The sequence below is a fragment of the Euphorbia lathyris genome, chromosome 4, assembly GCF_963576675.1.
Source record: "Euphorbia lathyris chromosome 4, ddEupLath1.1, whole genome shotgun sequence".
In the NCBI taxonomy this organism is placed as follows: Eukaryota; Viridiplantae; Streptophyta; class Magnoliopsida; order Malpighiales; family Euphorbiaceae; genus Euphorbia; species Euphorbia lathyris.
This window is the reverse complement of record NC_088913.1, coordinates 24285359-24312009: the sequence shown is the minus strand read 5'-3', so window position 1 is coordinate 24312009 and position 26651 is coordinate 24285359. Positions and strand designations below refer to the sequence as shown.

The 26651-nt window shown below is 33.6% G+C and overlaps 2 protein-coding genes and 3 long non-coding RNA genes across 6 annotated transcripts; 1 reads left to right on the top strand and 4 right to left on the bottom strand.

The window, feature by feature from the left end:
* Positions 1-1183: 1183 nt before the first annotated feature.
* On the bottom strand, positions 1184-5297 carry LOC136226379 (actin-related protein 3-like). Its single transcript, XM_066014831.1, has 6 exons — positions 5103-5297; positions 4541-5000; positions 3038-3184; positions 2517-2609; positions 2219-2338; positions 1184-1616 (listed from the first exon to the last, which is right to left on the bottom strand). Exons 1-6 carry the CDS (start codon positions 5147-5149, stop codon positions 1464-1466), a joined length of 1020 nt encoding a protein of 339 aa, XP_065870903.1. The 5' UTR covers positions 5150-5297; the 3' UTR covers positions 1184-1463.
* Positions 5298-6671: 1374 nt separating this feature from the next.
* On the bottom strand, positions 6672-7211 carry LOC136227956 (uncharacterized). The gene is made up of 2 exons (XR_010688337.1): positions 6978-7211; positions 6672-6882 (listed from the first exon to the last, which is right to left on the bottom strand). It is a non-coding gene; the product is annotated as an uncharacterized lncRNA (long non-coding RNA).
* Positions 7212-7244: 33 nt separating this feature from the next.
* LOC136227099 (uncharacterized) lies at positions 7245-8700 on the bottom strand. The gene is made up of 3 exons (XM_066015809.1): positions 8509-8700; positions 7345-8298; positions 7245-7258 (listed from the first exon to the last, which is right to left on the bottom strand). Exons 1-3 carry the CDS (start codon positions 8660-8662, stop codon positions 7245-7247), a joined length of 1122 nt encoding a protein of 373 aa, XP_065871881.1. The 5' UTR covers positions 8663-8700.
* A 3594-nt stretch (positions 8701-12294) lies between these two features.
* Positions 12295-15959, top strand: LOC136227698 (uncharacterized). The gene is made up of 3 exons (XR_010688186.1): positions 12295-12380; positions 13178-13990; positions 15126-15959. It is a non-coding gene; the product is annotated as an uncharacterized lncRNA (long non-coding RNA).
* Positions 15960-21062: 5103 nt separating this feature from the next.
* On the bottom strand, positions 21063-23658 carry LOC136227965 (uncharacterized). 2 transcript variants are annotated; one of them, XR_010688343.1, is made up of 4 exons: positions 23458-23658; positions 23149-23349; positions 22204-22362; positions 21063-22105 (listed from the first exon to the last, which is right to left on the bottom strand). It is a non-coding gene; the product is annotated as an uncharacterized lncRNA (long non-coding RNA). The 2 variants fall into 2 exon arrangements; XR_010688342.1 differs by having other exon boundaries at positions 22204-23349.
* Positions 23659-26651: the final 2993 nt, after the last annotated feature.

Sequence of the window (26651 nt, the reverse complement as noted above, 5' to 3'; positions counted from 1 at the left end):
CAATTGCTATGCATTGGTGAATGCTACGTCCCGGAATGAAGCCGTATTGATTAACAGAGACAATTCTGGCAGCTACCTGTGCAAGCAGCTCAGCTAGAATCTTAGCAATGACTTTGTAGCAAAAATTACTCATGGCGATTGGTCTGTACTGCTCCACAGTCGTTGCTTCTTCAGTTTTTGGTAGAAGGACCGTGTTGCTTGAGTTTAAGCCAAGCGTTACGACCCCTGTTGTGAAAAACGCTTGAACTACAGCAATCACATCACCCTCAATGATGTCCCAGTAGGCTTGGTAAAAAGCTCCAGTGAACCCGTCAGGCCCAGGCACGCTGCTCTTGTCCATAGAGAAGACCACTCGCCTGATCTCCTCTCTGTCCGGACACCGAGTCAAATCAGAATTGTCGGCCTCTGTTACTAATTTCGGAATGACCCTGTAAACTTCCTCAAATGAGCGTGGAACCCTGTCGTCATTGCAGAACAGCCTAGAGTAGAAGTCCTGTATATGGCTCATAATACGATCCTTGTCAATGACCATTTCATCTCCCACCTGGAGAGCCTGAATGCCACTATTTGCTTTTCTGATAGTGGCCATTCGATGATAAAATGTTGTGTTCCTGTCCCCATTTGCAAGCCAATTGACCCTACTCTTTTCTTTGAAGTAGATTTCCTTTCGTTGTTGGGCTAAATCCAGCCTAGTGTGAGCCTCTAGTTCACTCTGATGAAGCTGATCCGATAGCCCATCATTCGAAATAGTATTCTGAATTTCAGCCAATGCTCTTTCTACCTCTGAAATTTCATTGTCCATGTTCCTAAACACGTCCCTATTCCAACTTCTCAAGATGGGCCTTAACTGCTTAAGTTTATAAAAAAGGAGCTGCATAGGCGGTAGCCTAGGGTGCGGACCGTTCCAGAAATTCAAAATGACTTCCCTGAGGTTCGGGTGGCTCAGCCACATAGTTTGGAAGCGAAACCGTGCAATTGAACTGGTGGTACGACTGCATTTGAAGACCAGGGGGCAGTGATCTGAATGATGTCGAGGTAGCGCAGTACAGCTGAAGGAATCCCAGTACTCTGCGAAAGCTGTTGAAAAAACCGCTCTATCCAGCCGGCTCTCAACCCTCGCGTTACCATCCCCATACCATAAAGAAAGAAGAATATGAACATAGAACATATCTTTAACAAGGAATGGAGAAAAGAGGCCTCATAAATATTATTAAGTAGCCATTAGTCAAAGATACAACTTTTGCATCGTTACATTTTCTCATTATTTCCATAGTACATAGTGAAATTCTTATGCCCATTGCAAAGTAGTTAATCTACATGCCAATTTGCAGAATTTTCTTTCAAGATAGCATCAGAGAGGTTGATTTTTCTGCCATTTCTTTCCTTATCCTTAGATGAATCCTGAAAGTCTCTTTCTCAAGGCAGTTGCAAAGCGGGTTCCTAGAGCAGTTACTAAAGGAAATTCATCTTGTAGTTGTACTGTTACACACAACAAAAAAAAGTACCTTATACAAAGCCCTCCTTGTATCAATCGGTGCAGACTGAATGCACCTGTCTATTACAACTGGTAAAGGAGTGACAGAGTCACTGCTATATATCTCAGGACTAAAGAAAACCTGGGCAACAAATTAAGAAATCATTAAAACAAAGAGCTGAAGAATGCTGTAAAAGAAAGGAATGCACAAGAAGCAAAGTTCAATGTTGTTTGCTCATTCATCGTATCCACTTCTTGGTTTCAACATATTCTAAAGCATTGTTCATGCATAGTACATGATTGCCTAATTTACTATCCAATACTTCAGTTCCATTCCATATAATAAAGAAATGACCTTTAGTCCCATGTGAAGAAATATCTACCTAAGAAATATAGACTAAGAACTCCAATAATACTGATCACAAGGAAAAGCAAATATGCACAACAAGAGAGTATTTAATGAAATAGAACATCTCGTTTCTATGGAGAACGACAGAAATCAAAAAACTACTCCCAGTTCCCCTGAAGCAAACAAATGATATTAAGAAGTAGAATTCTTATGAGGCCATTAGTTCATATGGTTATCATGGTTTCACAAGCATTTTCAGGAATAGTCCGGGGAACAAAATAGTATTCCATTTGTAAGCTCATACTAATCAAGGCAGTACTTAACAAAATCAATTCAATATAATGTTCAAAACTGCTACAATGAGAAAAGTCTACCAAACATGAGATAGAGCAAACCTCAGGTCCAAGAAACCGTTCATAGCCAATGTCACAAGAATATGGTGCCCCTGTTTTTGGTTTAATTCCTCTCCAATGCTTAATATACTTGGATGGTTCTTTGTCATGCTTGTTGAACTCCTGTAACCGTCAAAGAAATCTAGAATTACATTTATCGCTTACATCATAAATATGCCAGAAGGCATAATAGAGTTGCAGTGGTGGAAATTGTCATACTAAAATTGAGGCAATTAAAATAACATGTATCGCAAACTTATGCAGTTATGAAAAAAAGATGTTCTTGCAACAGAAGAATTACCTTAACAATGTCAGAACAAGTATAACAATACATTTCCTTCACCTTTCGAGCCACGTCAAATGAATCTTCTGGTGGTACATTTTCTCCTCTTTCCTGCAACAATAATTTCAACAAGCAAGCAGCCCTTAGTACAACTAGTCACCTTATCATCCCAAATCCATATTTCTTAGTCACAATCATATCATCCCCAAATACCTAATTCTTAGTTACAAGTCAAATCATTGAAAACTACTAATTCGGCAGAGGTTAAAATATTTTCAGGAGTGTCTTGTTTAAAGGGCCAGTCTAGCATGTGTTTTTTCAGGACATGTGCATCTTAGCGAAAATTCAATATATTCAAGTCTTAGTTTCTTTTTAGAATAATAAAATAAGCTAGGAAATTTGTTAAAACTAGTGTGTATCTTTCCTCCCCCTCTCCCATTCAAATTTGTCCCCTTCTAAATCCTAGAAAGTAAACCGCCAAGATACTATAGTATCTTATTATGACTAGGAACCTAATGTTAGATGCAAACAAAACATACCCGCATGAGCTCCTGGATAAAGAGAGTAACATCTTTGCCAGCCATAGGAAGTGACTTAATGCTGCTCCCGATAACATAACCATCAGCAACCGGTACAATATGAGTAGCCCCATCTCCAACATCCACCACAACCCCTGTCATCTCACACTGCAGAGAAATGCATGTCAATCTCAGAGGCAAGATCATTGTACAGAGCATGAAGGACAAGATTAAAACATGCGTTGGATTTCATCTAGATATTACTGCAAGAGAACATATATGGCTATGAATAAGAAAGCATTAAGACCATAAAATGTATATCCAGCACTGCATTCTCATTTTTTTCAACTATCTAATAAAGAAAAAGAACAAGAAAAAATGAATAAGCCACCAACCACAAGAAAAAATGAATAAGCCACCAACCATGTAATCAAAATTAAATCCTTCATGCCAAAATCCAATAGAAAGAGCACATCAGATATAAAGATAAAGCAACAAAATAAAAGAGCAGCAGGTTGGGACAACTAAAAGTGGCAAAGAACTCAATACAATGAACTCAAGAATAATCGATACCAAAATGCAAATCTTTCTAAACTAAAACATGAGGCCTCTTTTTCAGATTGGTGTTGTATTTAAGATTAAGGACAAACAATTCATCCAATATACATTCAATATGACACAAATTTCATAAGTTAGGATTTCTAATAATGATCCATAAGAACTATGCATAAGTAATTCGTTGAGAAATAATGCTTCACACAACGATGAAATTATTTCAAACCTGCAGCTTCCATAGACTTAAACACAACGAGGCAAATCATGACCAAATTAATGTTAGTCTCCTATGTTCAATTAGTAAAATAAACTTTGATTTTATATTAGTTGATCATAAAGTAGTGAATAGTTTAGCATCATTTTCTCCCAACATCCAAACCATTAACAATTCTATCACAGGCAATTCCGTTAAGGATCTCCTGACATGGTACTGGTATATACAATCCTACCACTACAAGAGCTGTGTACTACAATTTTACTTCCGATAAAAGATCAGTAACAAAAATTTGTGTTCATTAATTTCACTGTTCAATCCTGATCAGTTGGACCATTAAGCTAAACTGCTAGTGTTAAAGTGAAAAAATAAGCTCAAGGTAACAGCTATCAGCTCATAAAGAAGAAACAATAATTCAAATAACACACAATAGTTAGTTAAAAGCAAGTAAACTTATGTGGGGACTCTCACAATTTTTCAAACTCAAAAACGATTGGACCCCTAATCAGGAGCTAACCTAAAGTATAAACCATAAACATAAAATTCGATAGCATCAATAGTCAAATTCAGCTTCAGCAATCTCATGTATTTTTCATCTCCATCTACACTATCAAGATCCAAAATGTATTGCACAGCTCTAATTCAACAACAAAAAAAACATAATTCTCAAAATTTGAAATGCCGGTCATAAGCAACCTGCGTTTCCATTTCATTCTCGTTGATTAGAGCCTCAACTGAAATGTACAAAAACCGACCTTTGATGTGGTATACCCAGCTGCTAGAGCAAGCACCGAATTGACCGCAATATAAAGCCCAGGCACATTAAAAGTCTCGAACATAATCTCGCCGGTATATTCTCGACTCTCCGGTGCAGTAAGCGGGCTCTCGGTCAAAAGAAAGTAATGATCCTCTGGATCGCAGCGCAAATAATTGAAAATACACTGCTGCCAATACCTTTCCATGGCATCCCAATTATCGACCTGACCTTGTTTGATTGGATAGCTAAGATTATAAGTAGTACTGGATCTCGATTTGGAAACCGCCTCTTCTCCAATATAGAAGTCCAAATCGGCCATAACCCCAGCGCTATGCTGGGCTAGGAAATTCGCCTTCGAAGAAGTTCTGGTTTGGTTTAGAAAGGACTCGTTTACAGCTACTACAGTCGGTAAAATAAAACACGGTTCTACATTTCCAGCGAAACCCATTTTAGTATACCTAAAAACCAAAAAAAATCAAAATCAAACAAAATCTCAATTGGAAAATTCCATCAAACACCTTCAATTCAATAAAAACAATGAGCGGAGGAAGAGAAAATACCCGGTGCCGTTGTCGATGACGACAGCAGGGCGAGAGGTAGGGTCCATCGGAAGAGAAGAGGAAAGTTTGGTAAAGAAACAGAAGAAGGACCTGCAAATGAGATCCAAAAGAAGGTAAAAAGGAGAGGGTCATGGTCGAGAAGATATATAATCATTAGTTTAGCTTTGCAAAATGAATTTGAGGCTTGATTTTCAATTGACGAAGGGAGTGTTATATGATAAAGGAATGTTGATCATTTTAACAACTTTAAAATGGATACAAATTGTTACTCGCTGAGTTTCATATATCTTGCAGTACATACTTTTATATTTATTGCACTCTTAACTTAAGGTTCTAAGTGAAACATCAGAATGCTAACTGATTTCGATTTCATTTGCTTTAGAATTACAGTATCAGAACAGTTTTTGGACTACCAAACATTCTCTTGAATCAATTGAATTATAGTAGGCCTTAAAAATCCACCATCATACAAGCACATAAAATGTGAGGGAGCTGATATGAAGCCAAAGACCAAATTTTGTATTGTAGTGGTGGAGGATATGTTTTTTTTCTGTGTTCTAGCAAGTTAAACTTTCTACATTAACAACTTTTGCAAACTGATATATATACACTTTGCACATGGGAGAGAGAGATAAGTAAAAACTAGACCATGCATACTTTTATCAAATACACTACCATTAATTAAGACATGTGATATCTCATTAGTGGTATTGATACCTCCATTAATTAAGATATTACCAATATCATCATGTGTTCCAATGTCTATATGATATTCTTTTCATTATTTTAAGATATTCAACTTTTTACTTTTCCATTTTACATTATTGTGATATTCTTTGTAACTAATCTATGCATTTAAACTCTTTAATGTCTTATTACACTTTAAAATGAGATATTCTTCATAATCAATTTATTTGATTGCAACCACTGAATCTTTAACAATATGATGCAATCCGTAACATGGAAAATTCAGTCCCACTTAAGTTATTTGACAGAGAAAAATTCAGTCCCACTTCAAATATAAAATTCAGGTTGTCCTCAATTTGACAGAACAAAATTCAGTCCCACTTAAACCATAAAATTCAAGCTGCTTCCAACTAAAACATAAAATTCAGCCCCACTTAAGCAATTTGACAGAGCAAAATTCAGTCGCACTTAAAACATAAAATTCAGGCTGCTCCTAACTAAAACATAAAATTCAGCCCCACTTAAGCAATTTGACAGAGCAAAATTCAGTCCCATAAAATTCAGACTGCTCCTAACTAAACCATAAAATTCAGCCCCACTTAAGCAATTTGACAGAGCAAAATTCAGTCCCATAAAATTCAGACTGCTCCTAACTAAACCATAAAATTCAGCCCCACTTAAGTTATTTGACAGAGCAAAATTTAGGATGTTCCCATTTGAAAGAGCAAAATTTAGTCCCACTTAAGCAATTTGACAGAGCAAAATTCAGGATGTTCCCATTTGAAAGAGCAAAATTTAGTCCCACTTAAGAACATAAAATTCTGGATGTACCCAATTTCCTTGTAACATGAGCTTTAATATAAACATAATTGAACATCAGCATAAAAAAACTCTATTAAACACAATTTAATCAGCATAATTGAACATCAGCATAAAAAAAAAGCTCTATTAAACATAGTTTAACATAATCGAACACATTATAGCATAAACCCAAAAATATATCTAACCAGCTATCCTAAAACACAATCAAATAACAATAAATTTTCCTCTTCTCCACTAGCTGAGCAAAAATAGCAGATGAAGTTTCTGATACCTGCAATGATCAATAAAACAACAAAGATTAATTAATTTAAATTATCCAGAGTAATTAACCAAAATTTACTCAACAAAGACACTATAACTATATACCTGAATCAAGTTGTTCTATTAAGATGATTAAGTACTTCTTGTACTAATTCAGATTCACATTTTAGTTGAGTAGGAAGCTGGCTCTCTCTTTCTAACACTGCCTTTTTCATATGAGGAATTCTGTATTTGTTAGAACCTTGAATTTTCATTGTTTCTATCATGCACTGTTGTAATGTCAAAAAAATTCGGTTGGACTTCCATGAAGGAAAATCCTCATACGATTTCACCACAGCATGTACAAGCTCATCAACTGTAGTCGGTGACTCCTTATACTGTAAAGCCTGAATTGCATTAAAAAACCCGAGATCCAAGACATTCATATCTGGAGAGTTAGCAGGTTGACACATCAAACGAATATTAAACCCACCTTGGCTAGCAGCTTGGCAAAATTCTTCATCGTTTTGATCAATGTGTGTTCTTGCATTGTCCTGCTGAATAAATATTGGATCCCTACAATCTACTCTTGGCCATTTTTCCTTAATTGCCGGTAGTACTTTACCGATCAAGTAAGACCTTATAACATCTCTAGTAATTGAATTTATTGGTTTAGTCTCTAAAGTCCCTGCAGCTCTGTTAACACTGTTCCTTTTGGCTGGCATTTGAGTAACCAAAGGAAACACACAGATCTTCCCAGAGAAAATTTCATTTCTTTCAACATCAAATCTTGGTCGAGCTAAGGCAACTAAAAACATGACTTTCCCAATAAAGTTTTTGCTTTTACATGTGCGTAATGGGTCTTCTTCATCCGGAAGTAAGTAATAATTCTGATTTTTCTTTGTCATCTGGAACCATTTCTCATCAATATGGACAATATTGTACATCTCTTTAAACGTTGGATCATGTGGGATACTGCTTTCTTCAAGCATTGATATGCAAAATTTCAACCGGGATCTCTTATTTTCTTCCTTTAAAAGAGGTTTTATAGCATTTGAATGTCTTCGTATTGCTCCAGATTGCAAACGTCTAAACATTGTAGTCCTTTTCATGTCCATAGCATAAGCTAAAGAGCTAAGGGTTGTCCGCTGCTGCAAAGGGATTTCACGAAATCGATTCCAGTCAATCTGAATTCTCTTACGACCACAATTCTTTGTCCTTTTATGCGAAACATCAGCATGTAATCCGTCATTTTTCCATTGTTTCCAAACGCGTTGAACAAGCCGAATACCAACCGAAAATATTGATGCCACTGAATTGGTCGTCCCTTTAGGCAATTTTCCATCAATGCTTTTCTGTAACAACATATCGTATATTGCTCGACGTTGAGCATTGGATAAATATTTCCTCTTACTTGTCTGGTATGGTATATGTTCACCTTCTATATCTGCATAATTCAAAACAAATGATTCAAAGGATGTGGCAAGTATATAGATTCAAGTGTCATTGTATAAGGTAACTCCATTAGAAATAATTGAGATTTCAAATGTCAGAAACAGTACTAATAAAAGTGAAAAAGCCAAGTAGTTATACAACACTTCAAGTATGATTTAGGAAGCATAAATCGAACAAGAAAAAAAACAAAAGAATTAAATACCATTGAGATCAATACTCAAAGCTTCTGCTTCCTCAAAGCCATTAAGGTCTGGTAGAATATAGCCTATTTCATTTTGTCTGAAATCTCCATGACTAATATCAACATTTAGATCTATTTCAGTCACTCTGTCCATGGATGATGAAGGAAAATTCATCTCTGGAGAAGAAAAAACAGACAAGAAAGAAGAAGATAGCAATCTATAACCATGAAGGATAAAAACTTGAGTTACAATCATCAATCTTTAATTTGTTCATATATAAATGGAGACTCTTCAATTCCATTTTTTGGTGCTAAAGTTTAAAATTAGAGCAATCAAAATTTTTGGGGGAAATTTAAATTTGAGAGAGATTGAATTTCTGAATTTACAGAGGGAAAGAAACGTATTATTGAGAGGGAGGGAGTTTTTGTTTTTTGACGTGTTTTTCTTGAGAGAAGTACAGAAATAAATTGATGAGAGAGAGTTTTTCTTAATTAGGCAATTTTATTAAAAATTCTCTTTACAGCCAAGGATTAAAGGTTAAATTAGTAATTTTTATCTATATTAATTGAGTTTCTTAATCTGTGTGAAACAACCTAGAATGACTTATAAAAAGGAATGGAGGGAGTAATAAATTAATGACTCAACTTGAGATATAGGATTATTATTTAATGACTCAACTTGGGATGACGCGCAACGTGTCAGAAATGAACTTCTTTCTCTGTTGAGTTGCTTTTTCTCTGAAATTCCAATACCTTTAGATTCTCTTTTATCTAATTAAGGAGGAAGAAGGGGTTTATCTTCCTTTTTTCCTTACATTTATATATTTTATAGGTTCTTTTAATCTATTTGATCTGTTATTTTTTTATTTGTTAGGTTATGGTACAAAAATACCCCTAACGTTTTGGGTCATGAGCAATTTTACCCCTAACGTCTAAAATGGTGCAATTTTACCCCTAACTTTTGTAGCCAATAGCAATTTTACCCCTAACGTTAATAAATTGGGTCAATTTCAGAAATAATTCATCAAACTGTCTTTTCGATCATGAATCTTATCCTCTAGACTTCACATGTGCGTCATTTTATCAGTAACAAATCATAAACATATGTTGGGATATGAAAAAAATAAAAAATAATAATATAAAAATATAATGCCTTTTGTACAAATTATACAAAAGAAAATTCAAAAAATTCACCGAATTTATAAATATTAATCTCCAATTCTATTATTAAATTACAAAAAATATGAAATCCTTTTTTTAGAATGAATTGATATGCAATGGTGCAAAATAATAAACAAAAATATCTGTGTTTTATAATAGTGTCTGAAATTGACTCAAATTACCAACGTTAGGGGTAAAATTGCTCTTGGCTACAAACGTTAGGGGCAAAATTGCACCATTTTAGACGTTAAGGGTAAAATTGCTCCTGACCTATAACGTTAGGGGTATTTTCGCACATTAACCCTTATTTGTAATATTTTCTGGTTTAGTAAGAGCGGAAATGGTAGATCTTATCTGTAGAACACTAATCTACGTGATTGCGAAAGAAAAGATTCAGATTCGAAAATTCCTAATGGTTTAAATAAAGAAGTTGGAACTACAGTTACTTCTCTGCGGATTTGAAATGACGAGCACTATATGTTTTATTTGTTCTTTGTGTTAACGGTATTTTTTATGACATTTTTTACTCTTTGAAGTTATTTTTCCTCTCATTACTCCGTCTAAGACTTGCTTGTGCAGGAACCTTGTATCTTGGACTCCAAAGGGTCTTCAACTTCCAATAGGTCTAAGGTCACGGTGGTCGGGCTAACGGGGTGCTATGAGCGCCGTGAGGGTCAAAGGTACTGATAGGACTTGGGCAGGGGGCCGCAAGGGACATGGTTTGCCTCTACAAAGATTCTTGAGGAATTCCCAAATTTTGGCATTTTTCTCCTACAGGGCCTGCTATTGCTCGATTATTTTCATTTGTGCTATATTTTGTACATCATGAGTTGTCTGGAAACTCCAGAATATGCTGACCAACTGTGCGATGGTGCTAACCGCTTTTTCATCGGGCTCCACCTCCGTGAGCAAATAGTGGCATCCCTATGGAGCTCAGTGGGGGCTCCTGTCTAGAATTCGATGTCCTAGCAGCCGCGACGAGCATCTCTTTCAGATGAGTCTATGTCGGTTCATCACTCATTTCAGATAGGAAAATCTGAAGGTCACTTGTTCTCCACGTTCACTGCACCAAAGAATGTAGACATGGGAACTTCCGCGGTGCCCTTCGATAGCGGATTTTAGGGGTGTGCATCAGTTCGGTTTAAACCACATACCGAATTGAACTGATAAATTCGATTTTTCGATTCAGTTTTTTAACACTTCGGTTCGACATTGGTTTCATTTTTAGGTACATTTCGGGATTCGGTTCGGTTCACTTTGATTAAAAAAATGTAAAAAACACTGAACTGCACCGAATTACACATATTATACTATATATATTTGATTTTATAAGTTTAATATTTTTTTTGTTGAGATAATAAGTCAATATAAATATATTTTGAAGTATTTCAAATTTTTTTTCATTGTTGAGCTAAATGTAATAACAAAATATAGTCGTTTTATTTGTTATTTTTATTTTTTTAACTAAAAATTTGGTTTGTTCGATTTAAAACCGAACCGAACCAAATATTTCATTTCAGTATTATTTCGGTTTTACATGTTATTTGGTGTCAATGTCGGTGTCAATATTATTTTGGTGATTTCGGCATTTGGATTTTTTTGGTTTGGTTCGGTTTTGAATCGATGCACACCCCTAACGGACATTACTTGTGCGAGGAAAGGTCTCTTAGAACACTCTGACGTCCAAATTAGTAAAAGGAGAGAAATCATTAGAGAGAGAGAGTGTGTGTGAGAGAGAGAGCAAACCTTGTGAATGGAGCTTGAGGGTGTTTATATAGGGGTTTCTGTTGGATTGGATCCGTGTATGTGGACTTGGGTCAACGCACCAGTTGGCTGCTTGGAGGGCTTGTAAACTCGGTTTTGGTTTGACCCATATTCTTTATCACTAAATTATTTACGCCATAAAAATTATAATTCATTAAGGGAAGTGCAAATTTAACCTGAACATACGAAATGATGCAAATTTAACTCTAAAAATTTAAGTAACATCAAAATTAATCATACGTTAACGAAAATTTTAAAATACCGGTTTGACTGTTATTTAATTGTCACATTTGACATTCCAAACAAATTTATCAGTAAATTGAAATAGTTTTGTATATATTTTTGTTTGTTGTTGATTATTTGAAACTATATATGGTAATACAGTAAATATTTTAAACAATTCAACAAAATAGAAAATAGAAAAACATTCCGATAGTCACTTTTACCTAGATATTTAATTAATTATATACTAGTATTATTATTTCCTATAAATAAATGGTAACAAAATAGTTACTATTATAATTATAAGGTTATATTTGCCATTACACTTGAAAAACAAGACTTTCTCTCCATTCTTTCCAGGATTTTTCTACCAAAATAGCAAAGTCCGAAATAATAATAATAATAATAATAATAATAATAAGAAGGGTAGGTCAAGAATTTTATGTGCATTTTTTAAAATTAAAGTAATAAACATCTCTAATTAGACTTTTGCCAAGCAATGTGAATTCAATAAAATCAATCAGCTCGTGTTAGAAGAAAGAGTGGGATCTGCAATATCCTGGAAATGAAACCATTCACATATTATCAAAATTAATCAATTTGTAATATGTTTGTATATATAGTTTAGAAGAAAGAGAGCCTAAGACATTGTTTCAAAATGAAAACCTTTCTTGGGATATCTCTGCTATTCTTCTGCCTTTTGTTGGCTTCACCCTCTTCGACATTTGCTCGACAATTACTCGCTGGTATTATTCATTTTACTAGCATTAGTTCCTTTTTAAGCCTCCCCGTTTATTTTATGTGTTTACTGTTGTTTGTTAGTTGATATAAGCAGTAGATATTAATTGATTTTTTTTTAAAATACAGTTGTTTTGAATTTTTAATAAAACATTTTTTATTTTTATTTGGACTTAAAAAGGGAAAAGAATTTCGTAAAAATTGAAAGAAACAAGTATTTAAGCTGCATGAATATTAATATCAATCATTTCTTAAAAAGAAAAGTTAAAAATAAATAAATAAATAAAGTGTAGTTGTATGAATTCTTTAATGACAATGATAGGTCAAAGAACTTTAATGCATTGTTTTATAAAATCAAATTCTTAAAATTCTTTGGGTAAATTACATTCATGACCACTGAAATTTATCCATTTAACATTATGGTCACTGAATTTCAATTCTTAATAGTATAATCATTGAATTTTACAATTTTTAATACCGGCGGCCAATCAACACTTCAAAACGAGCGCTAACTGTCTGAAAATTAAAAAATCGAAGAGTTAATGATATTTTAAGGAACTTTAATTCATGAAAATTTTCGTTTTAAAGTCATTTAGGTGTTATGTGGTTAGGAGAGAGAGTAAATTTTTAGAGAGAGAAATTTTCAAAAAATATGATTTTGGAAAATAAAAAATATGGTTTCATGGTAATTTACCCAAAACCCTTTTTATGTTTAGAATTCCTTCAAATCAATAAATTAATATCTCCAGTTTGACTTTTTAGAAATTTTTTATTAATTAATTATTCATTTTTCTCATGTTGATAGAATGCGAGCGAGCAACAGTAACTACGGAAAGCACCAAACTGCCAGGAAACCCCGGACCACCCGCCCGAGGAGCTCCATCGGCGAATTGCGGTCCTAGCAGCGATGCTCCATGTTCTGGATGTTAAAATTCAGTTTGGAGCCTTTACAAAAAAAATTATAACACACTGTTTATCCTTGTATTAATTTAATAATATACTATTTAGTTTTTATTCAAGATTTTTATCTCTTAAATATTTGAATTCTTAAATGGTTTGATTTTCTGTAAGGAACTAAACTGCTAAATAAAATAAAAGGCATTAAAACTCATTTGGCGCCTGTGGTTTCTAAAATTTTGTCATTTGTTTCTGTATTTGGTAACATTTGATTTCTGAAATATTTCCATATGTGATATTTGACTCATTTTGGATGAAAAATTATCCGATTTCTTAATTTTTTTCCCATAATATAATTTTTAACACGTGACATATACACGTGCCAATTGTTTGAATTTGTTTTTCCCATATAAACTTAATATATGGTTAAAATAAAGAATTAATTTTTTCTCTTATTTATCCACCTAAAATTTATGTGAAAAAATAATTAAAACAATTAATACATATACATATTACATGTTAAAAATTGTGTCATTTAAGAATAAAAATTGTGTCAATTAATACATATACATATTACAGGCTCTGGCTATCTCACATCTGTTCTTTGCTGATGACAGTTTCTTGTTTTTTGGTGCCTCTAGTCAAGAAGCAAGAACAATTATGAGCATATTAGCTGAGTATGATGAAGCATCTGGTCAGGCTGTAAATTTACATAAGCCAGGTATATTTTTTAGTTCAAATGTTGGGATGGAGTGTAGGGAGGACATTAAAACTATTCTTAGAGTTTCGACTCCCCTTGACATGGGTCGGTATCTTGGTCTTCCATCGCTTATTGGGAGATCGAAGAGGCGTATTTTCACCTTTTTGGTGGATAGATTAAGGAAGAAGTTTGGATGTTGGGGCTTTCGTTTTTTGTCCCAAGCTGGAAAGGAAGTGTTGTTGAAATCAGTTGCTCAAGCTTTACCCACGTTTTGTATGAGTACTTTTCTTATTCCTTTATCTACTTGTGATGAGCTTCAAAAGCTCATGAATTCTTTCTGGTGGGGTAGGAAAATGGATGGGTCAAAGGGGTTAAATTGGTTTGATTGGACTAAATTATGTAAATCTAAAGAGGTTGGAGGTATGGGGTTTAAAGATTTGCACATTTTTAATTTGGCTATGCTGGGGAAACAGGGGTGGAAGTTACTCAGTTGCCCAAATGCTTTAGTGAGTCGTGTCTTAAAAGCTAAATATTTTTCAAATGAGGACTTACTTTCTTCCAAATTAGGCAATAATCCTAGTATGGTTTGGATGAGTATTTGGTGTGAGGTGAGCATTCTTGAAAAAGGTTTGTCTTGGAGAGTGGGAAATGGTAATAAAATTAGAGTATGGAAAGATCCATGGGTCCCTAAATTAGAGGGTTTTAGAGTTCATTCTTTTCAGATACCGGGTCTTGAGGATTTGAGGGTTTGTGATCTTTTAGAAGAAGACAGGAGGCATTGGGATATGAATAAATTGACAGGTTATTTTAGTGAAGATGAGGTTGCAGCTATATGTGATATTATATTACCTATAAGGGGATAGAGAGGATGTTTTGATGTGGCATTGGTCTAAGGATGGGTGTTATAATGTAAAATCTGGGTATACCTTGGGTATGAATGTGGAGGTTGGTGATGTGGTAAGTGAGGGTTGGAAGGTTTTATGGAAGTTAGAGATCCCACCAAAATTAAAAATGTTCCTGTGGAAGGTGTGCTCAAAATGTTTGCCAACTCGACAAAGACTTGCTCAAAGAAGGGTTCCACTATCTTTGGAATGCCCAGTCTGTGTTGAGGATGATGAGACTGATCGACATTTATTCACAGTTTGTTCTTTTGCAGGTGAAGTTTGGAGAGTTGTTGGTCTGGCGGTGCCACAAGTGGAAGATATGCAGTTTTCTCAATGGCTTTTACAAGATTTAGTGTCTTCATCAAAAGAAAAGATCATTCGCACATGTTGTGTTTTGAAGACAATATGGGAGCACAGAAATAGAGTAGTTTGGAAAGAAGAGTAGTGGCCAATTGATCTAAGTTGGTATGAGGTAAGGAATGAAGTTTGGGACTGGATAGCTTATCGAGCCTATGTGCCAAACAAGCCTAGCTTGGTAGGCCATGGTTCAGGGTTAACATCTCGGGACAGTAGATCTAGGACTGGGGTTGTGGGATTAGGGGAACGTGTCTCTTCAGATATAGATCAAGGTCGCACATGTATGAACTATTGGATCCCACCTTCTACTGGAGTAGTCAAGTGCAATATGAATGCAGCTATTTTTACACAAATTGGAATGTGTGGATTAAGAGCTGTGGTTAGGAATGCTCTTGGTTCTTTTATGTTTGGGAGTAGCTGCATTATTTCAGCATTGAAGGAGCTTAAAATTGTGGAAGTACTTGCTCTTCGTACTTGTCTATGTTGGTTGGCTAGCCAAAACTTCACTAGAGTTGATTTTGAATCTGATGCTAAAGTCGTGGTTGATGCTGTTACCTCTAGACGTCAAGACCTTTCAGAGTTTGGGTCAATTATTCAAGACTGCAGGGATATCTTAAACTCTCAACCCGGTTTTAAACTTTCTTTTGTTTATCGTTTAGCGAATAGGACCGCTCATTTCGTAGCTAGGCGGGCCTGTTCCAATGCTAGCGATTACTTTTTTTTCTGTTTTACCTGATTGGTTGTCAAATATTATTTTGGAAGATGCAAATTCTTCCCGTTAATCTATTTGAGTTTTTGCCCCAAAACAAAAAAAAAAAAACAAATCTCATAAATTTTCATCTAAATTTGATTAAATGTCATAAATGAAAATACCACGTGAGGTAACTGATAGAATTTTGGGCCAAATAAATTTTTATCCCAAATAAAAGTTATAAATTAAACAAAAATGTAACAACTAATAAATTAGGCTAAATTTTCTTCAAAAAAAAAAAATTAGGGTAAATTACACCCATGGCTACTGAACTTTACCCATTTCACATTATGGCCACTGAACTTCATTTCTTCCTATTATGGCCACTAAACTTTATATTTTTTTTAACATTGGTGACCACTCAATTTTAACTAACTTCACAAAATGACCGTTAACGATCGTTAACGACCTCAAACTGAAAATATTCAAGAATTAAAGTTGTTCAGAACGACATTTACCATGAACCCACATTTTTTATTTTCGAAAATCACATTTTTTGGAGCTTTCTCTCTCTAAAAAATCACTTTCTCTTTCCTAACCAAACAACACTTAAATGACCTCAAAAAAAAAAAAAAAATCAAGAATTAAAGTTCTTTAGAATATTATTAACACTTTGGATTTTTTATTTTTAGCCGTCAACGGTCGTTTTGATGCGTGGAGTGACCAGCGATGTTAAAAAATGTAAAGTTCAGTGGCCATATCGAAAAAAAATGAAGTCCAATGACCATAATGTGAAAATGGATAAAGTTCAGTGGCCATGGTTGTAATTTACCGTAGCCACTGAACTTTACCCATTTTCACATTATGGCCACTCAACTTCATTTCTTCCCGGTATGGCCACTGAACTTTATATTTTTTAACATCGGTGGCCACTTAACGTCTCAAAACGACCGTTCACGGCTAAAAATAAAAAATCCAAAAGCGTTAATGATATTCTAAGGAACTTTAATTCTTGAAAATTTTCGTTTTGAGGTCATTTGGGTGTTGTTTGGCTAGAAGAGAGAAAGTGAATTTTTAGAGAGAGCTCCAAAAAATGTGATTTTCGAAAATAGAAAATGTGGTCACTAGTGTTAAAAAGTGTAATGTTCAGTAGCCATACCGGGAAGAAATGAAGTTCAGTGGCCATAATGTGAAAAATGGTAAAGTTCAGTGGCCATAATGTGAAAAATGGTAAAGTTCAGTGGCTATGGGTGTAATTTACACCAATAAATTACTTACTTTTTTTAATTCATAGGATTTAATATAAGTTATATATATATATATTTCTGTTTTTTTTAAGATTATATATATTTCTGTTACTTGGTTAAAGTTAGTTTTTAGTAATTTATATTTATTAATTTTTTTTTGAAGAAATATTTATTAATTTTAATGATAAAAGAACAAATAAGAAATGAATATGAAAAGTATTATTAAAAATGTTAGCAATATTTTGCGAATACGCTAATTCTCAACGTTGTTACTTGTAGTTAAGGTACAAGTGTGTAAAGGAATTATTTTTCAATTAAAATGAACAGTTGAGTTTATGGAATTGCGTGCCAAAATTTGAAATCTAACGAAACGATTGATGAGGGACACAAGGATTGAAAAAAAAGTCTCTATTGGGTCTCTAGCACCGTTATAGAAACTTTGCTAGATAAATTAGTTTTATTTAACCTAATGCAAATAAATAAATAAAAACAGGTAAATAAAGGAAATTAAAGTGTGAAATTGACACTAGATTTGGTGAAAAATGGGTATTTATTGATATAAATATAGGTTTGAGTACATGTGTTCAGAGTAAAAATTAAATTGATTACAATTGAAATATTTCTATACTAAACATATAGGTAAATCAATTGAATTACAAGGAATTGAAATGCCAAAACAATAAATTGAAAATTCAACGACAAACTTGGAGCCACAATAGTTATATTGGCTAGACGTTGAATTTGTTGTCGGCTTGAGATCCTCAGAGCACTACGGTCGGTTGGAAAGAGCGAAATTGATCTAGCAAATTTCTGATTTGTAGTAGGCAAGTATGGGCAGATTTGACCTTCAACTTCGGAGGATCATATGAGTGCTTAAGAACACGGAATGAAGCAAAGTAAAAAGCTAAATTTAATTTTAGAAAGTCAAGAATAAATGTTTAGAAGGGATCGAATGCTAAAATAAACTTTAAGTGGTCTAAAACGGGCTTGGAAAATTACTGTATAGATTATACTAAAAGCTGGAAATAGAATGTCTAAAAAGATTTGAGGTGTAAAGATTGGCTTTTAAATGAAGTTTCGGAACACATAAATGGGTAAAGTAAAAGGCTAAATTTAACTTCAGGAAGTCATGAACAAATGATTAGAAGGGATCGAGTACAAAAAGGATTTTAAATAGACGAAATCAGGCTTAGAAAATAACTAAACGGATTATAACAAAAGCTGGAAAAATTAATTTAGAAAATGATTCTAGCTAAGTAATTGAGAACTTTAGGCGTTCTTTATGAATGCTAAACTAAATGGAAAGAACTTGAAAATGAGCTATTAAAAATTTGAATTGATGTTAAAAAAAAGTTAGAAAAAAGAATTAGAACTAATAACTTGAAAGAACAAAGTTAAGAACTTAAGAACGGAGAACACAAGGAGAGAGTATTGAACGGAGAACTATCCCTTATTTTTCTCTCATATTTTCACCACAAATTGACATATCATCAACTTCCTTAACTCTTACTAACCACTACTAACTTTTTCTAACTTTCATCAACTTCCTTAACTTTCATGTCACATCATCCAACTAATTTGTCATTAGAGATAGTGTAGAACTACGTATGAATGTGAGTGGAGGGTTTAAATTTCATGTGTTTGTTTGTTGTACAGTTTAGTGCGCGTCAGAGAAATCGAGTCGATCGAACGAAATCCTGGAACTAAGTTCCAGAGATAAGTCTCGTCGAGACCTATCCCAAAATATGTATTTCTTCATTTCTATTTTTTTTAATTTTTATTTATTTATTTAATTAAAACTTTACTCTAAAATTAAATATAAACAATTATTTATATAAATAAATAAAATTTATTTATTGGACTAACAAGAGATTATATGTAATCACTTTTATATCACTAAATTTAATTAGTTATATTACTTTTAGGAAACAATTTTTTTTAGATTCTCTTATGAATTAGAGATTCTGATTGAAATAATACAAAGAAACAGAGCACGTGATTGAAATGACAGCAGCAGGAATAACTGTCAAATTCTTAGGGTTGATATAATTTAAATAACTAATTGATAAAAGTGTAGATAATTTTTAAGATTTGAATTTCTTTGTAAACTCCCCATGATTTTGTTGTCCAACTTGGAACTTCTCCTAGGCCTGATGAGTTGCATCGGTTGTTTAATGATTTAATACATCATTTACCTTCTAAACCTGTCCAAAAAACTTGATTGGTCCCCTAAACTTTTAAATTGTCTTGATAGCCTCCTGAACTTTCATAAAATGTTTAGTTAGTTCCCTAAACTTACGTAAAATGTAATCAATTGATCACTCGGTCGTAAAAAAGTAAGTTAAATACGGAAGATGTATTCCACGCATCTTAGAATGTTATTACATAATTCAAAAATAGATTAAAAATAAAGTTATTGTTTGATGAACTATATAACTTATCTTCTCTAATCTAAGAACCGTATAACCCGATTTCGGTCATTTTACTTTTTTTAAGACTCGTACAATACATATTTCACATTTAACTTAATTTTTTTTACAATCGAGTGATCAATTAATTACATTTTGTGCAAATTTAGGAGGCTAACTGAACATTTTATACAAGTTCAGGGGGCTATCGAGACAGTTTAAAAGTTCAATGGGCCAATCAAGCTTTTTGAACAAGTTCAGAGGGCAAATGATGTATTAAGCCTTGTTTAATCGGTTGTTTAATCAAGTAAAAAGAAATGGTAAATTACAGCTAAGGTCATTGAACTTTATCTATTTTAACATTATGGTTAGCACTTTACATTTTTTAACACCGTTGACATTTAACTTTAACTAACTTTTCAAACTGATCGTTAACGCCCTTAAAATGAAAAGATTCAATAATTAAAGTTGTTCAGGACGCCATTTACCATGAAACAACATTTTTTATTTTCCAAAATTACCTTTTTTGGAGCATTCTCCCTCTAAATAATCATTTTCTCATTTCTAACCAAACAACACCAAAACGACATCAAAACGAAAATTTTCAAGAATTAAAGTTCCTTAGAATATCATTAGCTCTTCTAATTTTTTATTTTGAGATCGTCAATGGTAGTTTTAAGACGTTGAGTGGTTACTGATATTAAAAAATATAAAGGTCAACAATCATATTGTTAAGAATTGAAGTTCAGTAGCTATAATGTTAAAATGGAAAAAATTCATTGGCCATGGATGTAATAGTTTTAACTAGAGAAGAGTATTCTCTTTGTTATAGTTTAACATCAAAACTATCAACATCATTACTATCCGAATCAAAGAACTTTTTGGCTTGTTTTGGCCCGTTCCGTCTCTTCCTCTCATTTCTCTTTCTATTAATTGCTCCGGATCTCATTCACTATTTCTTCATTTCATATTATTTTTTATTAGTTTAAGATTAAAACTATCGGTATGGTTACAGTCCGTGTAAAAAAAATTTGTTTTGGTTTGTTACCTCTCTTCCTCTCATTTTTAAATAGACAAATCTTTTGGTTTAGAAAATATGTAGTGCTTCGCCTGTTAGACATCAATGTGGAGGAGCTTCCTAAATATGCAATCTTATTTCTTCTAACAATTTTGATAGCTTAGTAATTTTGTGATGATTATATTTAAAATATTACAGTTATTATCGTTATTGTTTATTTGATAGTGATTTTTCAAGTAATAAAATCAAACTAGAGTAAAACCCCGTGCAATGCACGGGCTATATTTAACTATAGTGTTACATAGAATGATAAAGATATAAATCTAACCTACCAAAATAATTGTAGTTCAGTTTCATTATATCACAATAAATTAAACAAATTTATTACCAATAATCTTTTCAAGTTGATCGCATTGTTCTTTCAATTAGATACATCACTCGGTACTAAAAGAAATTAATTATCAATATTTTTTTCTCTTTCAAAAGTATAAACCTCATAATCACCTATTTATTGGCTATTTGCAATTGTTGATTAATAATAACAGGATGAATACAAAAGAAATTTCATAAACAAAGGAAAGCTAAGAAGCACAAAAAGGAACAGAAAAAACAAAAAACTAAGAACTGCCTAGAAATCAACCTAAGAAAAGAGAGACCAGTAACATCTTCTTAAATAAGCTTGTAAGCCTATGAAGGAGGGCCTAGAAAAATAGAAACATCGAGAGAGACAGTAGGTGAGCAGCATTAGCCATATAATTGTCGACCCATGGAAGATTGAACTTGAGGGGATCCAATTCACCCATGCTAGCAGAAACAAAAGATTAATATGACTTACTGTTGAATCTGAATCAATCTTGTCATCCAAAATAATATGATCCTCATCAATCTCAGATGTCTCAGACCTCGATATTCCTAAAGGAAGTTTATTGATGGCCGATTTTGCTGTTTCAACGAACCATTCGCCTCTTATGTAAGGCCCAATGAACATGATGTTACTTACCTTTGTGCCCCTCACTGAGAAGGCCCTGATTGCTTGAACAATTATTATTGATGCAACTTAGAACCAAGAAAAATTGCATAATTCGACTAATGTAACATATAAATAAATACTTAAATATTTTTAAGGGTAATATATATTAGCTTACTCTTCAAATTGTCTTTGTCTTCATAAGAAGAAATATGAGAGTTCACTCCAAAAACTTCAACCCTTCGGGCAGCTTTCCTTTTGTCAGGGAAAGGCTGGGAGCTGAAGTTTTCATTGCTATCATGTTCAGGCTCTATCATCTTGATCATGATTTCTCCTATCTCTATTTTCCTTCTCAACACGCCTTCTATGTTCGTTGCGTACTTTCATCATTGCCTTATCATCATCCAACTCAGGTCAATCAACACTAATTTTATGTTCAACATGGGAAACAATCCTATCGGGTTGACGTTGCTAGAAAACATATAATTTCCTCAACATTAACAATCCATTAAACAAAGGTGATGCCTTTTGATTTGTTTGAGGTAATCCAGCAAATTGGCCATTCTGAATATCATAATTATAAGAAATAATGACAATCCACCAAGTCCAATCATCATAGATATGGAAGAAAGGGGGAAAAGTTTCATAACAATTGTGATTACCTTGTTCAAATGCATTTCCTGCAAGCTCCGTTCATTGTACGGCTGAATAGAAGTTCGGCCATACTGTGCATTTTGAGGGTAAGGGTTCCATCGAAGTATTTGGTAGAAATCTAGTGAACTCATCAAGCAAATCTTGATGGTCCTCAAAGAGAGAACAACCTGAAAGATAATTTAATGAAAACAACCAAATATAACTTGATGTTCAAATAAAAAAAAACCTTTCACGAAATGCACTTAGCCATGAAGATCAATCGATATCGAAGGTCACAACCAAAAATTTATGTTCTTATGCTCTTCCCAAGTTAAACCTCTATAAACACTATTTTCTTTTCTTTTCTCTTTTTTTTCCAATATTGTATTCCATAATTATGAAAGGATGTATTTAATGGTATAAGATCATATAGATGCAAATTCAACTCAAGTAAAACTATAATACTCCTAAAGAAACTTTCCAATAGACTCTTCCAGAAAAAGCAGAACTACTGTGAGCAATTGAAGCATGATGGAAACATATACTAACAACCTATTTGATTTACTTATCTAATATATGAAATAAGAATACCTATAAAAGCATTACAGCATTATAGCAAAATAAAAAATATACCGAAATCTATCTAACATCACCAGCGTGATCAAATGTCTTAAACATTATGAATAACCATCGTGTAAAAATATAAACAACGAAAGAAAAAATAAAGAGTTGTAAAGTTGAAAGCAACAATAGAAAAGGAAGTTACAGAGTTAAGAAACTCAGGATTCTCCACGAATTTTCCTAAAAATTAGGAAAGTTAAAATGAAAATCCAAGAATATCTGTCACTACATTATAAAAGCATTCAAAATCTAACTATAATCCAAAAACCTCAATAAACCCATTTAAAACATACATATTGTAATTCTTTACCCATCCTGAACATGAATCCTAATCCGAAAACTACCACTATTACCTCTTCCAAATGGAAGCAATGGCTGAGAAAAGTTTGGCAAAAGCGATGTTAGGGGAATGAAATATGGACAATTAGACGATTAAAGAGCAAGAGATGAAGGACGAACAGTAAAAGGGAGAGAGTCTGCTTTCAATGTCGAAGTAGGCTTGCATCGGATCAAATATCATCTGAGTTGATGTCGGCCGCTTGTTGAGTCCTTCCCTGAATGTACATAATCCAATTAGTAGCAGATTTAATTTGGGTATCAGAAATCCAATAAAGCAAATGACTCTAAACCCTAAATGGAAGATGAAGAAATGCAAACCATACCTTGATTCAAGGGAGAAACACCACGTAGAAATAACCATATCCACTGCTGTTAAATCGAAATCAAAACAGATAAAAAAATTTAAGGGAAAAAAAGAAATCAGCATAAAGAAGCCTTTATGCATGTGATGCGGAGAGATCGAAGTAGTCGAAGCAGATGGGTAATGAGAGAGATATGATGCAGGAGATATAGATGAATAGAGGTTAAAGCCATTTGGTGGGACATATTTGTTATAGTGTGAGAACCCTTATTATGTGACGAGGACCAATTTTATAATTAATCAAAAGGAGGTGGCAATTTGTAAATAAAAGGAAATAGAAAATTGTTTTATTTCTTTTTTTTAAAATATATTTTTCCGACATCTCTAACATCGTTTTTCAAAAATTTTTATACTATTAGACTCGTCTAAATTAGACGGTCATTTTAAGATCCCTGAAGCTCAAGTAAAAAAATTTCCGGTGAATGGAATCTAGGTGGACGTTTTCCGGCGAGACAAAAAGTGTCCAGAAAATTCTTAAAAAGCTCCAGAAAATGTAAAACATTATTCTGAGAAACTTTAATTCTTGACTCAAAATGAGATTCCTTACGGTTTAGTCCCAAATCAACGGAATCCGGTGTTCAGATGGGCGTTTCCGATAAAAAAAACCGAAAGTGCCCATAAAATTCTCAAACAATTTCAAAAAATGTAAAACATTATTTGGAGAAACGTTAATTCTTGAGTCGAAGTATGATTTCTTACGGTTTAGTCCCAATAAAACTTTTTCCTTAATTTTATCCATTTTACATCCTTCAATAATTTATTGGGTCAAAACCGTAAGAAATCCCGCTTAGGTCCAAGAATTAAAGTTTCGTAGAATAATGTTTTACATTTTTTGGAATTTTTTGAGAATTTTCTGGGCACCTTTTTCTCGCCAGAAAACGTCCACTCTGATTCCGTTGACCGGAATTTTTTTTACTTGAGCTTCAGGGATCTTAAAATGACCATCTAATTTAGACGAGTCTAATAGTATAAAAATTTTTGAAAAATGAGGTTAGAAATATTGGAAAAGTGTATTTTAAAAAGAAGAAATAAAACATTTTTCTGTTGGAACAATATAAGTATTATGTTGGAACAAATGGTACACTGATTTGGAACAATGTAAATAGGACAAAAACGTACCCAGAAAATTATTAAAAAATTCTAAAACATGTAAAACATCATTTTAAGAAACTTTAATTCTTGGCTCAAATTGAGATTCCTTATAGTTTTGACCCAATAAATTATTGATGTAAAATGAATAAAATTAAGGAACAAGTTTTATTGAGATTAAACCGTAAGAAATCCCGCTTCGACTCAAGAATTAAAATTTCTTAGAATAATATTTTACATTTTCTGGATTTTTTGAGAATTTTCTGGGCACTTTTTTTCTCGCCAGAAAACGCCCACCCGGATTCCGTTCACCGGAATTGTTTTTGTTGGTCCCTTATAACGTAGCAAGTTAGTTCCAAGGGGGGGTTAGGAACTATTTAAAATTTTATTACGTTAAGGCTGACTTCTTTTTCTTTGAAAAAGGATAACACAGCGCGCTGAGTAAATTAAGACACTAGCTTAATCAACTGGTGACTAAGTCAGCTTCTTTCTTTGAATCAGGAGATAGCACTTGAGTCTATTCCTGAACTCAGATACTCAGTGTGTACAACTCAGTGTGACATCTTTACTTGGTCAGTTTTGTTTAAGCAAGCAATATATATATTAAGGAGTTTAAGGTTAGAAAGATGTTACTCAGCAGATTTATCCAGGTTCGGCCTCTGAGCCTACGTCCTGTTCCTGGAACACGTTCCGAGCTTTCGAATTCTCTACTGAGCTCTTTAACGGTAGAGCATCAAACCTTTTACAACTTAGAAGCTGAGTATAACAAGAGTACCTTCCTCTATACCTCTACTCACTCCTAATCTCTCGCTGAGTACTATAACCGAGTACTCAGCCTCTCCTTTCTAATCTCTATAAATGATAAAGATTTGTCCTAAACAATAATTGCTAAGACACCTTAGATGATTGAATAATCACTCTAGACTTTTACACAAAAGATATAGAATTTGGTGTAAGATTTGCTTTGCTTTTTCTCACAGAACTTTGAGTAGAATTTTGGTCAGCGTAATGGCTTGATAATGTTCTGTGTTGAATGAAGCAACTGAAAGGCACTATTTATAGAGACGTCTGAGACATCAGTCATTTCGAATTTCGAAATAACCATTGGAGGGAAACAGCTTCCTGTCATTGTCACTCAGTCTTGCTCAGAGCTCTCGGCCAATCAGATTTGTGTATCTTCTGTCCTCGGTCAGCTTTTAGTCAGTTCGACAGAATGTCTCTCCATTTATGGTAAGGTCAACTAGACATCGTCCTGTGTCTTCTGAACTTTACCCAAAGTGGAAACACTTTGTCTGGAAGTTGTTCTTGCTCAGCTGCTGTCTTGTACTCTTTGTCGATTCAACTCAGCAGCTTCATTCCGAAGTTGTTCAACGAAGGTCTTCTAGATCCTTCTTCCGCTGAGCTGCGTTTTGTACACAACGACAACGTTTTGCACACGCGGGCCGAGTTGTCTTGATCTGTTTGACTTGGGCTTTGACTTCCGTATTTGGGCTTTAAGCCTTTTAGTCTTTATGTCTTATAAACAATTTAACTCAACATTGAACAAACACATTAGTTAAATAAATCAAAGCATTTAAACTTAGTGTGTTTAGAATATTTAATTTTACTTAAATAATTTTGTCAAATCAAAATCATGTGGAAAGGTGTTTCAACAAACTCCCCCATTTTGATGTTGGCAAAACTATTCAGCGAGGAACTCAGTGTTGAGCTCCCCCATGATAGTTGACCTATTATTACTTAGCAAACTCCCCCGTCAAGGTTGAGCTCCTGACTTAGTTTTACTCTAAACATTTTAAGGTTTAATCGAGTAAGTCTAAGGTCAGTTTTCAGATATAGGTCAGTTCATGGAACATATTCTATTTTACTCAGTGTTAAGCGGAAGGTGTAACATAGAGAGCACTGAGTAATCATTTTGTTCAATGGGTCTTATAAGACAGTGTTTTATAAACATACAAGATAATGTCAAACATATTATCAGCATTGGATACAATCAACAAGTATTATAAGCATTAAGCATAGTTGATGTTTTTGAAGATACATAATAACATAATACTCAGCATCGTATGA

What these genes read in the sequence shown, in the direction of transcription:
- LOC136226379 (XM_066014831.1), bottom strand. Translation starts at nt 5,149, where the DNA reads ATGGACCCTACCTCTCGCCCTGCTGTCGTCATCGACAACGGCACCGG. An exon ending in CTTGTTCTGACATTGTTAAG is followed by an intron (nt 2,339 to 2,516) that starts GTAATTCTTCTG and finishes TGACGGTTACAG; the next exon opens with GAGTTCAACAAGCATGACAA. An exon ending in AACGGTTTCTTGGACCTGAG is followed by an intron (nt 1,617 to 2,218) that starts GTTTGCTCTATC and finishes TTTGTTGCCCAG; the next exon opens with GTTTTCTTTAGTCCTGAGAT.
- LOC136227099 (XM_066015809.1), bottom strand. Translation starts at nt 8,662, where the DNA reads ATGAATTTTCCTTCATCATCCATGGACAGAGTGACTGAAATAGATCTA. An exon ending in TTTGAGTATTGATCTCAATG is followed by an intron (nt 8,299 to 8,508) that starts GTATTTAATTCT and finishes TGAATTATGCAG; the next exon opens with ATATAGAAGGTGAACATATA.